At 48.0% G+C, this 15,197-nt stretch overlaps 1 protein-coding gene across 1 annotated transcript in view; it reads right to left on the reverse strand.

Moving 5' to 3' along the window:
* Window positions 1-14,955, reverse strand: part of LOC148394813 (kinase suppressor of Ras 1-like) — a 55,914-nt gene extending 40,959 nt beyond the window's left edge. The window contains 2 exon segments of the mRNA XM_088380677.1: window positions 13,261-13,627; window positions 13,629-14,955. Coding sequence (XP_088236803.1) covers window positions 13,261-13,627; window positions 13,629-14,848 — 1,587 coding nt within the window. The 5' untranslated portion in view covers window positions 14,849-14,955.
* Between the last annotated feature and the right edge of the window lie 242 nt (window positions 14,956-15,197).

Here is a 15,197-nt window from a genome sequence, read left to right on the forward strand (position 1 = left end):
TAGTCTTTTAGTGACACAGAGGGCCAAGGATATCTCTGGAGGGTCTAGAGCATTTTCTATTCGGGCTCCAGAGCTTTGGAATGCCCTACCAATGGATATGAGAACTGCTACCTCACTAGAAACATTTAAGACACGTTTAAAGACACATTTCTATGATATGGCCTTTAATTAACCTGTAGTGGCCGATTCGGCTGGAGTTTGTTTTCGTTCCCTCTCCCCATCCCCCATCCCCCCTCCCCCCAACCCTCCCCGGCTGTGGAGGTGGTTAGGTGGCACCCAAGTTTACAGCGGCTATCTGGATTCTCGTGGACCAATTCAGGATGAGGGAACTACAGCTTACCCTCCTCGAAGACACTGCCAGGACAATCAAGGGCAACTCCGGCAGCTCTTCGCTTTGACTTGGATATCCACTTTTTCATTGATTTTCATATTACATATTTTATGTGCCCTCTCTGCATCCATTGCAGCCTGGTGATCCTGAAAGGGGGATCCTTCCATCTGTGGTCCCTTCTCAAGGTTTCTCATTTTTTCCCTGGTAGGTTTTTTTTTAGTTTTTCCTTGCCCTTATGGGAGCTTAAGATCAGGGAATTCTTTGAGAAAAATTGTCAATTGTTTCTCTGCCTTTGAGACTGCTTGTGATTTAGGGCTATACAAATAAACCTGACTTGACTTGACTAGTAAGTAGCCCCTTCATATATGTTCAGCATGTGGCCCTCATTGAAAAAAGTTTGGACATTTAGAGTTTTGCAGATAATATGAAGCAAAAAAAATGCAAATGAGACTTTGCACCTCACACTGCAATAGCTGAGACATACCAACCACCTGGGCAGTGCCTGGGCATGCCTTGGATGCTTGTGTTTACAGCTAACAAAGCGGGAGCAAAACTAATATGACTAAAGTACAGAATCCAACAGGGGAGAATGAAAGCTCTTCTAAAATATATTGTTCTCCTACCAAACGTCCATTCTTTTATCAGGAATATTGTCATTTCTTTGTCACACTCGCACTCACATCAAGACAGACGTCCAGGTAAACAGACCAGGGAAACAGCCTAAATGGGAGGGGTAGAGTCCACAGTAACAGGCACGTGCTTTTTTTCCCCAACATGTAAATTTATGCCTCAATTTAACAAGCAGATAGCATGTCTTTAAAAAGTATTGTTTCTGCCAGACACTAGTGAAAAAGGTACGAGAGCATCTGATCAAGCAGTAACTCGCCGCAAAAGCGACCACGCGCAACTGTTGCGCAGCACAAGTGGAACTATTTCGAATAAAAAAGACAGAAAAAGTGAGGGATATGAGTACTTTCTTTGCACGTTAGATCGCAAATTATATTCAGAACAGATTCTTGTACTCGAATTACGTTACCATGTCAACAGCACGTCAGAGAGCCTGCTCTCGTAATCCAGGTGTTGTTCAAAGTAATTCACTGTGCAGCCGGCTGCACAGAAACATACTGACAGCAGTCCAACCAGCATTCCCGACTATTATCACACTCCCAGTTTGTCTATTCCCTCCCTCCTACCAATCTCCTCCCGCGATTGTTCCTTACCCCCCTTCCTCCTATTTCTGGATACCCATTCATTTCATTTGCCTTGTCTACCTGACAATGCCAACACCATATTTCTAGGGTGAAGCACTTAGGACATTCTACAAAAAAAAAAACAAACACAGGTTTTGCAGGTTGATGTTTATTCAGTATTGGGCCTGTCAGTTGTGGTTTCAGTTCTTTTGGGTTGTCAGGTTGGATATTACCATACAATTGATAATTAATTTTAAGGACCCATTTCATGCAAAATTTACTTCTTTTTTTTAGGTTTTAGCCATGTTAAAATGCTGATTATGCAAGCCCAAAGTAGTGTTTTCCTCCATTCCCTCACCTTATAACATTCCATCCATCCATCCATCCATCCATCCATCCATCCATCCATCCATCCATCCATCCATCCATCCATCCATGCCGCTTGTCCCCACATTGTTCGTGGGCATGCTGGAGCCTATCCCAGCTGTCATCGGGCAGTAGGCAGGAGACACCCTGGACCGCTTGCCAGCCAATCACAGGACATACAGAGACGAACAATCATTCACACTCGCACTCACACTTGGGGGCAATTTGGAGTGTTCAATCAGCCTACCACGGGCGGCTCGGTGACACACTGGTTAGCACGTCGCCTCACAGTTAGGAGGGTGCTGGCTTGATTCCACTTCCAACCCTCCCTGTATGGAGTTTGCATGTTCTCCCCGTGCCCGTGTGGGTTTTCTCCAGGCACTCCGGTTTCCTCCCACATCCTAAAAACATGCTTGGTAGGCCAATTCAGCACTCGAAATTGCCCCTAGGTGTGAGTGTCTGTGTGCCCTGCAATCGACCGGCAACAGGTTCAGGGTGTCCCCCGCCTACTGCCCGATGACTGCTGGGATAGGCTCCAGCACGCCCGCGACCCCCGTGGGGACAAGTGGTATAGAAAATGGATGGATGAATCAGCCTACCAAGCACGTTTTTGGGATGTGGGAGGAAACCGGAGTGCCCGGAGAAAAACCATGCGGGCACGGGGAGAACATGCAAACTCCACAGAGGGAGGGCCGGCAGTGGAATCGAACCTGCACCCTCCTAACTGTGAGGCAGACATGCTAACAATTGCGCCACCAAGCCGCCCTGGTTATAATCAATGGTGTCAGCAAGCAGTAAGCAGAATGGAAACGTAGCCAGTGACTAAATAAGTAACTACTGCAGTTTTAGGTGTGTAGTTTAAATATGGAATATTCTTACATTGTTCATGTTTATTAACATTTTTTTACCATGAGCATTATTGCTGTTACTGACCAAAATTGGGACAAAACATCTGTCATGCTATCATGTTTTTTTGGGTTGTTGTTGTCTTGTCTTGTGTCTCGTATTTTCACTACCTGTTTTATTTTGTTACCTCTCTCGTTTCAGTTCGTGGCTCCTTCCTCTGTGCTTCTGTCGACTTGTATTCCCTGATCCCGATTGTGTGCACCTGTGTCCTTGGGCCTAATTGTTTGCACCTGTGTCCTCACCCTTCTGTGTGTATTTAGTCCGTGTCTTCCCCTTGTCTTGTGCCAATGCGTCTTGTCTCGTCTCGAGCACCAGCGATTGCGTGAGTTAAAGAGATCCAGTAGAGAATACCATTGTGAGATACCCTTTTTTGTCAAGCCTGAATTCCGTGTTTTTTCAGTATTGTTTTGCCACCGTGATTTCCCTGTTAGAGGCGCTTTGAGTTTTTTTTTGTCTCCAGCCAGTTGGAATAAATTACTTTTTGATTGACACTCTGCATTCGAGTCCGCTCCCTGATCCAAGCCTGACAACATCTTCGTCAACAAGACTTTATAACGTGAGAAAGACAAGTCGAGACAAAATGAAAATGGTGGTCATATGACAATAACTATAATTAAATCCATCCATCCATTTTCTGAACCGCTTAGTCCCCACGGGGGTCGCGGGCGTGCTGGAGCCTATCCCAGCCGTCATCGGGCAGTAGGCGGGGGACACCCTGAACTGGTTGCCAGCCAATCGCAGGGCACACAGAGACAGACAACCAATCGCACTCACACTCACACCTAGGGACAATTTGGAGTCTTCAATCGGCCTACCAAGCATGTTTTTGGAATGTGGGAGGAAACCCACACGGGCCCGGGGAGAACATGCAAACTCCAAACAGGGAGGGCCGGAGGTGGAATCGAACCCGCACCCTCCTAACTGTGAGGCGGACGTGCTACCCAGTGCGCCACCGAGCCGCCATAATTAAATCTGTAAGGCCCAATTGTTGACCATTTTAAACGAGACTAACTGGTTTTTAAAATAAAAACTATATGCTCAAATCTTTCTTCATTTTCGTCAACCAAAACGAGATGACGAAGATGACAATGCATGGCTCTGTCTGGGACGCTGAATCTAAGATTGATGCTTGAAGACCATTACTGCAGTTTGTAGGCAGTTATTTCAGTTTTCAGTACTTTAAAATGTTATAATGAATGGAAAGAAAGTTGCAGTTGTGGACAAAATGATGGTAACAAAACAAACAGTCAACAGAAATGACACCCAGTCTTCTCTACCCCTGCATCAAGGAAACAAACATTTCTAGGTTGACACGGGTGGTATTAATCAATCATTCCACTAGTGACACAACTATATACTCAGCTCCACCCACACACGCTTACCCTTATTAACATGTAAAGAAATACATCCATACCGCTACATTCCGGCTCCAATAATTACAACATAATTACTTGGATTACCAAAGAATAATGGCAGGACAGAACAATTTAGCATGTGAAATAGATGAAAATAAGATGAACAATACCACCTGTTTTTATACAAGTATAAGAATAGTCCAGTTCTAGTGTCCTTGAATGAGGCAGTTCTTCATGTGTCCTAGGCCAGATGTTCTCGACATTGATGAGCCTCGATAGAATGGGGTTTATATTCTTCTATCTATTCTTTGTGTCAAGCTGTCATTTTAGTTTTTATTAGTTTATTAGTTTCATAGTCACGTCTGAAGCATTAATACGCATATGTAAGCCACGGTTCTGACGATTAGCACATGCCTACACTTGTGCACAAGCAATTTAATTTAGGCATCAATCGGTTAGGTTTTTATTAGGGGTTTTGAATGTATTCTAATGATTGGAGGCTTGCAGGTTGGCTCTTTTTGAATCACATCCCTGCTCATTAGTTCTAACCAGGAAATATAGTAAATAAACCAGAGGCAAAGCCACCTTCCAGTCCATATCTACAGCAATTTTCATGATGGAATTCAAATAATTTTCGGGTGTAGGAAAGAAACGCACATCGGTAAGGCGGCAGGCTTGGACTGTTTCATAGCGTGCGTCACACAGGCTTGGCTACAAGATGGCACCTGTCGAGTGAGTTGGCCTCACTCTCTATTTATACATGGCACTCTAAGCACGAGCCCCGCCAGACCCAAAATGAACATTTTTAGGAAAACAGTCATATGTATACACAAATAATATTTTCATCAGGCTGGAAATGTTTTTATTCTTCGAGAGTTAGCAAGCACTGTTTCCTTTTTTTTACTTAGGTTCTTAGTTTTGTTTTGTTTGGACTTTAACAGTCATTGTTTGCTGATGTGCTAACCACTAGGCAACAGCCCTTTTTATTTTTATAACAAGTGAAAATTGATGCTTTTTAAATTATGACCCTAAAATAGAGGTCTCAAACCCATGGCCCGCGGGCCAATTAGGGCCTGCAGGATGATAGTTTCTGGCCCTCGCTTTAATATGAAAGTTTAATGTTTGTGTGGCCCGTGATTTTGATATGAATGGTTGTGTACGGTGCTGATTAGAATTTGTCTTTTTGGGAGCACCAAACCAAACCATCAGCCACTCTGCCATTCCCTGTTCGTCTCGGCGCGTTTGCAGTGTAAAAATAATTATAGTGTAATCAAGTATTTCTCCTAAGACTATCAAAATGAAACTCGAAATCTTAAAGGAGCATGGCGAAAGCATGCGGTCCCCCCCTCACCAAGCAAAGTTAGGAGGTCAAGAATAAAGTGACATTTATTTTTTGTTAAAAATGTTTGAAAAAGCAAAAATAAAACAGTTGTTTTAGTTTTCTGTGTGAGTTACACAGAGTGATAGGGCAAAAAGTGTGACTTTTGCCATAGTCCAGCACGCATTATTGTCACGTGCCGTGCCACCCATCATCAGCCGGTAACTCTGTCACAGTCTGTCACCCTGGATACCATGATGTCATTCATTCACAGCCACGCCCCTTCTATTGAGTTAATCACCCACACCTGTTCCTGCTCATCAACCAGTTCCTATTTAAACATCACACATCAATCACTCTCTTGTCAGTTTGTCCCCGTACGCTACCTGCTTGTTCCTGTGCTCTGTCACCTGCTCTGATTCCCAGTTGCTGACTGACTATGTCTGAACGCCGCCTGTCCTGACCAACTACCCATCCATCGATCGATCGATAAATTTCAGTTGTCAGCAACTATATGTGGTTTCTCCAGTTTTCTATATCTGCTGTATTATTGTTTTAATTAGCATTTTATTTATTTATTACTGTTCGATCATTATTTTTCTTACATTTGTTAACATACTTTTTTTTTCCGAGCCTAAAAAAACCCAATGCGGCCCAGCCTCACCCGAGACTCTACCTCCAGTGGCCATCATGTACATAAATTGAGTTTAAGACCCCTGCACTGAAGTGTTTACAGGAGCCACCAAAAGATGTTCAATAACCACACATTTTCAAGCTAAAAGATTATTCAGAAAGGGAAGACTCTGCTAACATACAGTATTATTAGATCCCGCCCCAGCTTCATCCCTGCCTCTATGTGTATCTTACTAAACTGTCAAAGTCATGCAAACGTTGTGGGAACACGCCTGATCCTGGCAAAGCCCTGAGGCCAGTATTCACCTCTCCTACAGTTTTATAAGACAGGAATGCACATGCAGATGATTGAGAATGGGACATAAGTCTAAGTAAGTCCTTTTGACAATTTTGTTACTCCCCATAAAAATATGTAGTTAATTTTTTTTTTAACTAAACACAGCAAAAAATAGGCTACTGCGATTTATGGCAAGCACACAGTCCAGTTCACATGGTCCAAAGGGAAGTGCGAACAAGAAACCACAAGTTACCTGTTGCTTAGTTCAGGGCAGTTTAGTGCATTTTAGTAAGGTTTGGCTTTTTTGTGCTTTCATTGACAAATGGCACCAAAATATTTGATCATCTATGAATGAATCCATGCTTAGACAGTGCAAGTAAATCTTTCATTTACTGGTGCCAGTGGAACCAGTTAATTTTCAGATTTTCTTTTTAATTAGTATTAGATGTTTTGATTTTGACAAACCTCCGCTCCACGCTTCATATTGCCACCGAATGACAACCTATGTTGGTCAGGACACAGGTCTCTGCCAAAGTTCAAACACAACTATACCTATGATGTTGTATTGTATATAAATGTCACCAGCGCTACCAAAAGGGTGACTTTATTTTATCCTATTGCGCTTTAAGTTCATATACCTGAAACCTCTGAGTCAATGTAGTAATGGGAATTATCATTAGTTTCAATCATACAATATATGTCTCAATATGTTACAATAGTATTTAACATTGTCTAATACTTCTCAAAGGTGGACGTCATCTGAAGGGTGGACGTCATCTGATGGCGCCGCGGATGGCTGCCACGGTGAGTCGCTCTCTGTTTCTTTGTCTTATTTTGTGTGTTTTCTGTGTCTTCTGCTGTCCATCCCGGATCACTTTTACTAGAGAAGAACTGTTAAACATCGGTCAGTCTTCTTCTGGTATTTTCTCTCCTGTTCTCTCTGATTCAGACTGTTTGTCGGAGATTTTAGCCGGAGCGGCGGTGCTATACAAGCTAGCGCGACGGCGGCGACGCGGAAAACGAGCCGGAGCCCTCGTAAAGCTGAGGCAGAGAGGGTTTCGTTCTGCCCTACCGTCAATTCATCTGGCGAATGTCCGCTCCCTGGCGAACAAGATGGACGAACTGCTGCTCCTCACTTCAAGGAACACGGACTTCAGCAGATCCGCCGCGCTGTGTTTTGTTGAAACGTGGCTTAGCGAACGAACCCCCCACCACGCCATGGAGTTAGCTGGGTTTCGGCTAACGCGTGCAGATCGCAGCGCGGAGCTCTCCGGAAAATCAAAGGGAGGTGGTCTCTGTTTCTACATTAATGAACGTTGGTGTACCGATGTCATGGTGTTGAAAGAGTTTTGCAGCCTTCTCCTAGAAACACTTTTCATAAACTGCCGGCCGTTCTATTCACCACGGGAGTTCTCCTCGATCGTCATGGCGGCTGATTACATCCCACCACACCCACGTGCGAGTGAAGCCACGCAGATGCTGGCTGACCAGGTGACAGACATGGAGAAACTTCTACCAAATTCACTAATCATTGTTTTGGGTGATCTTAACAGGGCGAACCTCGCACACGAACTCCCCAGATACAGACAGCACATAACGTGTCCCACCAGAGGGGCACAGACACTGGACCACTGCTACACCGTAATTAAGGATGCATACCACTCTGTGGCTCGTGCAGCTTTAGGACTCTCGAACCACTGTCTAGTTCATCTGATCCCTGCCTACAGACAGAAACTAAAAACTTCTAAGCCTGTGGTGAGGACTGTCAGGAAGTGGACAGTGGAGTCAAGGCAGAACCTCCAAGCCTGCTTTGACTGCACCGATTGGAGAGTTTTCGAAGCTGCAGATTCAGACTTGCATGAACTCACTGACACTGTCACATCATACATTGTTTTTTGTGAGGATCTGTGTGTGCAGACTAAGACCTTCTGCACGTACAACAACGACAAACCTTGGTTTACACCGAACCTTAGGAGGCTGCGCAAAGTCAAGGAGGAGGCCTACAGGAGCGGCGACCGGGACCTGTTCAAGCAGACCAGAAACACACTGAACCGAGAGGTCAGGAAAGCCAGGAGGGGTTACGGGGAGAGCCTGGAGAGACACCTCTCTGCCAATCCTGATCCCTCAACAGTGTGGAAAGGCCTGCAGAGCATCACGGGCTTCAAGAAACGAACCCCCCGTCCTGTGGAGAGCCCAAGGCTCGCTAACCAGCTAAACAGGTTCTACTGCAGGTTTGATCGGTCCTCCCACACAACGGGACTTCCTGCAGCACAATCCACATACTCACCTCCCCCCACAACTGCTCTGTCCACACCTCCATCACCGTGGTCACCGACTCTCTCTCTTGCAGAGGCCGCGCCCGCACTCCAGATTCGCGAGGAGGAAGTGCGCCAGATGTTCCGGAGACAAAAGATCAGGAAGGCACCGGGCCCAGACGGCGTGTCACCTTCCTGCTTGAAAGTCTGCGCTGAGCAGCTGGCGTCCACCTTTGCACGGATCTTCAATCGTTCCCTGGAGCTGTGTGAGGTGCCGGCGTGCTTCAAGAGCTCCACCATCGTTTCAGTGGCCAAGAAGCCCGCCATCATGGGTCTGAATGACTATAGACCTGTTGCACTGACATCTGTGGTCATGAAATCTTTCGAGAGGTTAGTGCTGAACCAACTGAAGGATGTCACGGGCCCCCTGCTGGACCCCCTCCAGTTTGCCTACCGGGCAAACAGGTCGGTGGATGATGCGGTCAACATGGGACTGCACTACATCCTGCAACACCTGGACACCCCAGGAAAGTACGCCAGGATCCTGTTTGTGGACTTCAGCTCGGCGTTCAACACCATCGCTCCTGACATCCTCCAACAGAAGCTCATCCAGCTCGCGGTGCCTGCCTCCACCTGTCAGTGGATCACCAGCTTCCTGACCAACAGGAGACAGCGTGTGAGGCTGGGGAGCATCACATCTGACACCCTGACCACCAACACTGGAGCCCCTCAGGGGTGCGTCCTCTCCCCACTGCTCTTCTCCCTCTACACCAACGATTTCTCCACAAGTGACTCTTCTATGAAGCTCCTGAAGTATGCAGACGACACCACTCTCATCGGACTGATCCAGAACGGTGATGAGACTGCGTACAGACAGGAGGTGGAGCCGCTGGTCCACTGGTGCAGCCAAAACCACCTGGACCTGAACCCGCTCAAGACCGTGGAGATGACAGTGGACTTCAGGCGAGGCCCTTCACCACTTTCACCCCTCACTATCCGCAGTAATACAATTCTCTCATCAGACACCTTCAAGTTCCTGGGAACCACAATCTCTCGGGACCTGAAATGGACCGGCCACATAGACTCTGTCCGGAAGAAGGCCCAGCAGAGGCTGTACTTCCTGAGACAGCTCAAGAAGTTCAACCTGCCGCGGGAGCTGCTGAAGACCTTCTACACTGCCATCATCCAGTCTGTCCTCTGCACCTCCATCACTGTCTGGTTTGGATCGGCCTCCAAACAAGACAAGCACAGACTGCAACGGACAATAAGGACTGCAGAAAAGATAATGGGAATCAACCTCCCATCTATCCAAGACTTGTACCTGTCCAGGACCAGGAAACGTGCAAGTAACATCTCAACAGACCCTTCGCACCCAGGTTGCAGCCTGTTTGAACTACTCCCCTCCGGACGCCGTTATAGAGCTCTGTACACTAAAACCAGCAGACACAGAGACAGCTTCTTCCCCCAGGCTGTCGCTCTGATGAACTCACACCACTCTTAGAGTCTCAGAGTCATTACTGTGCAATAACATCCTGCTTTCCACATCTTTTTTGTCTACACTGTTTGTACTATGTGTCCTCTCTGCATCCATTGCAGCCTGGTCATCCTAGAAGAGGGACCCTCCCATCTGTGGTCTTTTCTCAAGGTTTCTCATTTCCCCTAGCTGGAGTTTTGAGTTTTTCCTTGCCCTCTTGGGAGTTTAAGATCAGGGGATGTTTGAGAATATCTTTCATTCTTCACATGTCCTGAGTGTTGTTGTTAGTCACCTAAATGTTGAACAGAGGCTGTGATTTACCGAAGTCAAATTCCTTGTTTGGCACGCTCAAACATGGCGAATAAAAAACTCTTGAATCTTGAATCTTGAAATGATTTTGTGTCAGTATGAATTGTTATATAATCTGTTGTATGCAGAAACACGACAATAATGTGAACTGTAAAGGCAACTGCAAAAGTTTTGAGGACTGAAAATAAATCGATGAAAACAAATCAATAATAAATAAAGTATTTTGATTAGTAATTAATGCGCATTTACTTTAAAGTGGAAGTCAACACCAACATTTTCATTACAATAATGTGTTGTATGTGCCCCCACTCGTCTAAACACGGCATTCTGATTAATATTGTGTCTGTGGAATGAGTTCAGTAGCAACATTCACCCGTTTTAATCCATCTCAGGGGGCAGCCATTTTGCTACTTGCTGTTGATTGAAAATAACATCATAGAAATCACAGTTGCCGGGTCTTAGTTCCCAACCAATCACGACTCACTAGTATGCTGAAGCTGAGCCGTGATTGGTTATGAACTGAGACCTGTTTTTGTCATTTTCAGTCGACAGCAAGTGGCAAAATGGCCGCCTCCGAAGTTGGATAAAAACAGGTGGACTTTGCCTTTTTAACTCATATTACAGAAAGAAAACATTAATCAGAATACTGTGTTTAGACTTGTGGGCTGTACAAAACATATTAGAAAAATTTGGGGATGACTTCCTCTTTAAGATATACCACTGTGATGAAAAGGAAACAAAAATACCAGCTTCAGTACATAATATACATTTGTGGTGTAAAGAAAAACATACAGTAATCCCTCGCTACATCGTGGTTCGTTTATCGCGATTACACTACAAAAGAGTTCTATAAACATATTGTCAGGCAGGGGACAAGCCGGAGGACTCGGGTGCAGAGTCGTTCTTTTCTCTGATTTATTCCAGCACACACACTGATCAAAAGTACAACTCAAGACGCCTCTTGCGAGGGAAACACGTGGCAAAAAGTTCAAATAAAAGCGTCGCACTCGGGCGAGACAAAAAGGTTATGGGGATCAAGACACTAACAAAAAGCGTCGCTCTGTGGCGAGACAAAAAGGCTATGGGGATCAAGGCACTAACAAAAAGCGTCGCTCTGTGGCGAAACAAAAAGGAGGAATCTTACTGGGAGCTCGGACGTCAAAGAATCGCTGGTGGTCGGGACGAGGCAAGACACACTGGCACAAGACAAGGGGAAGACACGGACTAAATACACACAAAAGGGCTGGGGCGCAGGTGCTGACAATTAGCGCCAATCACGCAGGTGCCACAATCGAGATCGGGGAATGCAAGACAACCGAACACAGAGGAAGGAAACACGAACTGAAACGGAAGGGATGACAAAAATAAAACAGGAAGTAAAGTTACGACACAGACGAGACAGAAAACCAGAAAAATAAACGTGACCGCATGACATAACCCCCCCCCCAGGGCCGGATCCCAGACGGCCCAGGAGCCTCAGGGTGAGCCGCATAAAAGGCCTCAAACAGCCCCGGGTCCAAAATAAAACTAGGCGGCACCCATTGCCGCTCCTCCGGCCCATAACCCTCCCAGTCCACCAGGTACTGCCAGCCCCGGCCCCTTCTGCGCACGTCCAACAGTTCTTTCACCGTGTAGGCTGTCCCACCTCCTACAGTCCGCGGAGGTGGGGGCGGCGCAGGATCTGGCACCAACGGACTGTCCACAACCGGCTTGACCTTCCCGACGTGAAAGGTGGGGTGGACTGCAAGGGACCTGGGCAAGCGGAGACGCACCGCGGCCGGGTGCACGACCTTGGCGATGGGGAATGGACCCACAAAGCGAGGTGCTAGTTTCCTGGAGTCCCCCCGGTGGGGGAGATCCTTGGCGGACAGCCACACACGTTGACCCCGCTGGTACACGGGCGCCGGACGTCTCCTCCGGTCAGCCATCCGCTTGACCCGGTCCCCCTGGCGGACCAGCGTGGCCTGCGCCGCCGACCAGACACGACAACAGCGGCGCACCAAGGCGTGGGCCGAGGTCACCGTCACCTCCGGCTCACTGTCAGGGAAGACTGGGGGCTGGTAGCCATACACGCACTTGAACGGGGACATACCCGTAGCCGTGGTGGGCAGGGAGTTGTGGGCATACTCCACCCAGGTGAGGTTCTTGCTCCACGAGGAGGGGTTCTGGGAGACCAGGCAGCGGAGACCTGTCTCCAACTGCTGGTTGATGCGTTCCGTCTGCCCGTTCGCCTCCGGATGATAGCCCGACGCGAGACTCACGGTTGCCCCTATGAGCCTGCAAAACTCCCTCCAAAACCTGGATATGAATTGGGGGCCCCTATCAGAAACAATGTCCTTTGGGAACCCATGAATCCGGAATATGTGGTCCATCATCACTGTGGCCATTCGTTTAGCGGACGGCAGCTTGGGCAAGGCGATAAAGTGAGCCATCTTCGAGAATCTGTCTACCACCGCGAGTATGGTTGTTCGCCCATTTGAGGCCGGAAGCCCGGTGACGAAGTCCATGGATATCTCTGCCCACGGACGCGAAGGAATGGGTAGGGGATGCAGCAACCCCATACGGGCGCCGTGGGAGTTCTTATTCCGGGCGCAGACGGGACAGGCTGCGACGTATTCTCTGACGTCTGCCCTCATGGAGGGCCACCAGAATCGCTGCTGGATGACAAACAGGGTTCTGCGCATGCCCGGATGACAGGAGAGTCTGGAGGTGTGAGCCCAATGGACAACTTGGGATCGTAATTGATCGGGGACAAATAGTCTGTTCTCAGGGCATCCACTAGGGGGTGGTTCGTTACCATTGGCCCGCTGTACCAGGCCTTCGATAGGCCAGGTCACTGCTCTTACCATGCAATGAGGAGGCAGAATGGGTTCGGGCTTCTTAACTTCTGGATCTGGGTTGTAGACACGGGAGAGGGCGTCAGGCTTGGTGTTTTTGGATCCCGGTCTGTAAGACAGAGTAAAGTTAAATCGATTGAAAAAAAGTGACCAGCGGGCTTGGCGAGAATTCAATCTCTTGGCCGACTTAATGTACTCTAAATTCTTATGGTCTGTCCAGACCAAAAAGGGCTGCTGTGCACCCTCCAACCAATGTCTCCATTCTTCCAATGCCAGTTTCACTGCCAACAGTTCGCGATCTCCCACGTCGTAATTCTGTTCGGCTGGCGTCAGCCGTCGAGACAGGAACGCGCACGGATGGAGCTTGTTGTCACTCTCTCTGTGATAGAATGGCCCCTACTCCTCGATTGGAGGCGTCAACCTCCACCACAAACTGTCGTGACGGGTCGGGAAGCGTGAGGATGGGAGCGGAGCTGAAGCGGTTCTTCAGCTCCTGGAAGGCCGCCTCTGCCGACCAGCGGAAGGGAACCTTAGGGGACGTTAGCGCATGCAAGGGAGCCGCCGTGGCACTGAAGCCTTTGATGAACCGCCTATAAAAATTGGCAAAGCCCAGGAATTGCTGCACCTTTCTGCGGGAGTCAGGGTTAGGCCATTCCGTTACCGCGCTTACTTTAGCCGGGTCCATCTCTACTTTGCCCGGGGCTACGATGAAACCGAGAAAAGATACGGTGTCCGTGTGGAATTCACTTTTCTCGGCCTTAACGTACAGTTGGTGTTCAAGGAGGCGTCGCAGAACAGTCTCGACGTGAAACCTATGGGTCTCCAGATCCGGGGAATAAATCAAAATATCATCCAAATATACATACACAAATCGGTCCAAACAGTCTCTCAGAACATCATTTATCATGGCCTGAAACACCGCGGGGGCATTGGTGAGGCCAAATGGCATTACTAAGTATTCAAAGTGTCCTCGATGTGTGTTAAAACCCGTCTTCCATTCGTCCCCCTCCCTGATGCGCACTAGGTGGTACGCGTTGCGCAGGTCTAACTTCGTGAACACCCGGGCTTGCTGTAATTGGTCAAACATGGTCGACATCAGTGGGAGCGGATACCGGTTTTTGATTGTGATCTGATTGAGGGGGCTATAGTCAATACAGGGACGTAGGGTGCCGTCCTTTTTGCCCACGAAAAAGAACCCCGCACCCGCAGGCGACGATGATGGTCGAATCAATCCTGCTTGCAGAGAGGAGTCTATATAATCGTTCAGGGCCTGCTTTTCGGGTCCCGAAAGAGAATAAAGCCACCCCTTGGGTATGGTTGAGCCCGGCAGGAGTTCAATGGCGCAATCATACGGACGGTGGGGGGGTAGGGAGGTAGCCTTGGCCTTGCTGAATACCTCGGCCCATTGGTGGTAACACGCAGGAACCCCGGTTAAGTCTGGAGTTTGCGAGTCTAGAGCAGAAGGCACAGCGCGCGGGTTAGCCTTGATACAGGAATCATGACAGTTGGGCCCCCATCCCGTTATTTCCCCTGATCCCCAGTCTATAGCGGAGTTGTGGCGTTGAAGCCATGGATACCCGAGAATGAGGGGGTTCATTGGGGAGGTCACGACATGTAGTCGTATATTCTCGTGGGGGGGCCCAAGAGACAGCGAGACAGGTTCTGTTATGTGTGTTATCTCAAAAAGTGCCTGTCCTTGGCGTTCACGGGACTGTTCAGCAGGTCAGTCTTTATTCCCCATCGGCGAGCAAATACCCAGTCTATCAAGCTTTCATCAGCTCCTGAGTCTATTAGCACTTCAAGTTCTATCTCTTTTCCCAGCTGTGTAATCCTGCCCTTGGGGAGAACTCGCCCCGGGGACAGAGCCGCAGAGAAGGCGCTTACCTTCAGGGTCCTCCTCACCGGGCAAGAGAGGAGGAGGTGTCCGAGCTCACCGCAGTAGTAGC

Source organism: Syngnathus floridae, chromosome 7 (assembly GCF_059516105.1).
Source record: "Syngnathus floridae isolate MCC-2025c chromosome 7, RoL_Sflo_1.0, whole genome shotgun sequence".
Classification (NCBI taxonomy): Eukaryota; Metazoa; Chordata; class Actinopteri; order Syngnathiformes; family Syngnathidae; genus Syngnathus; species Syngnathus floridae.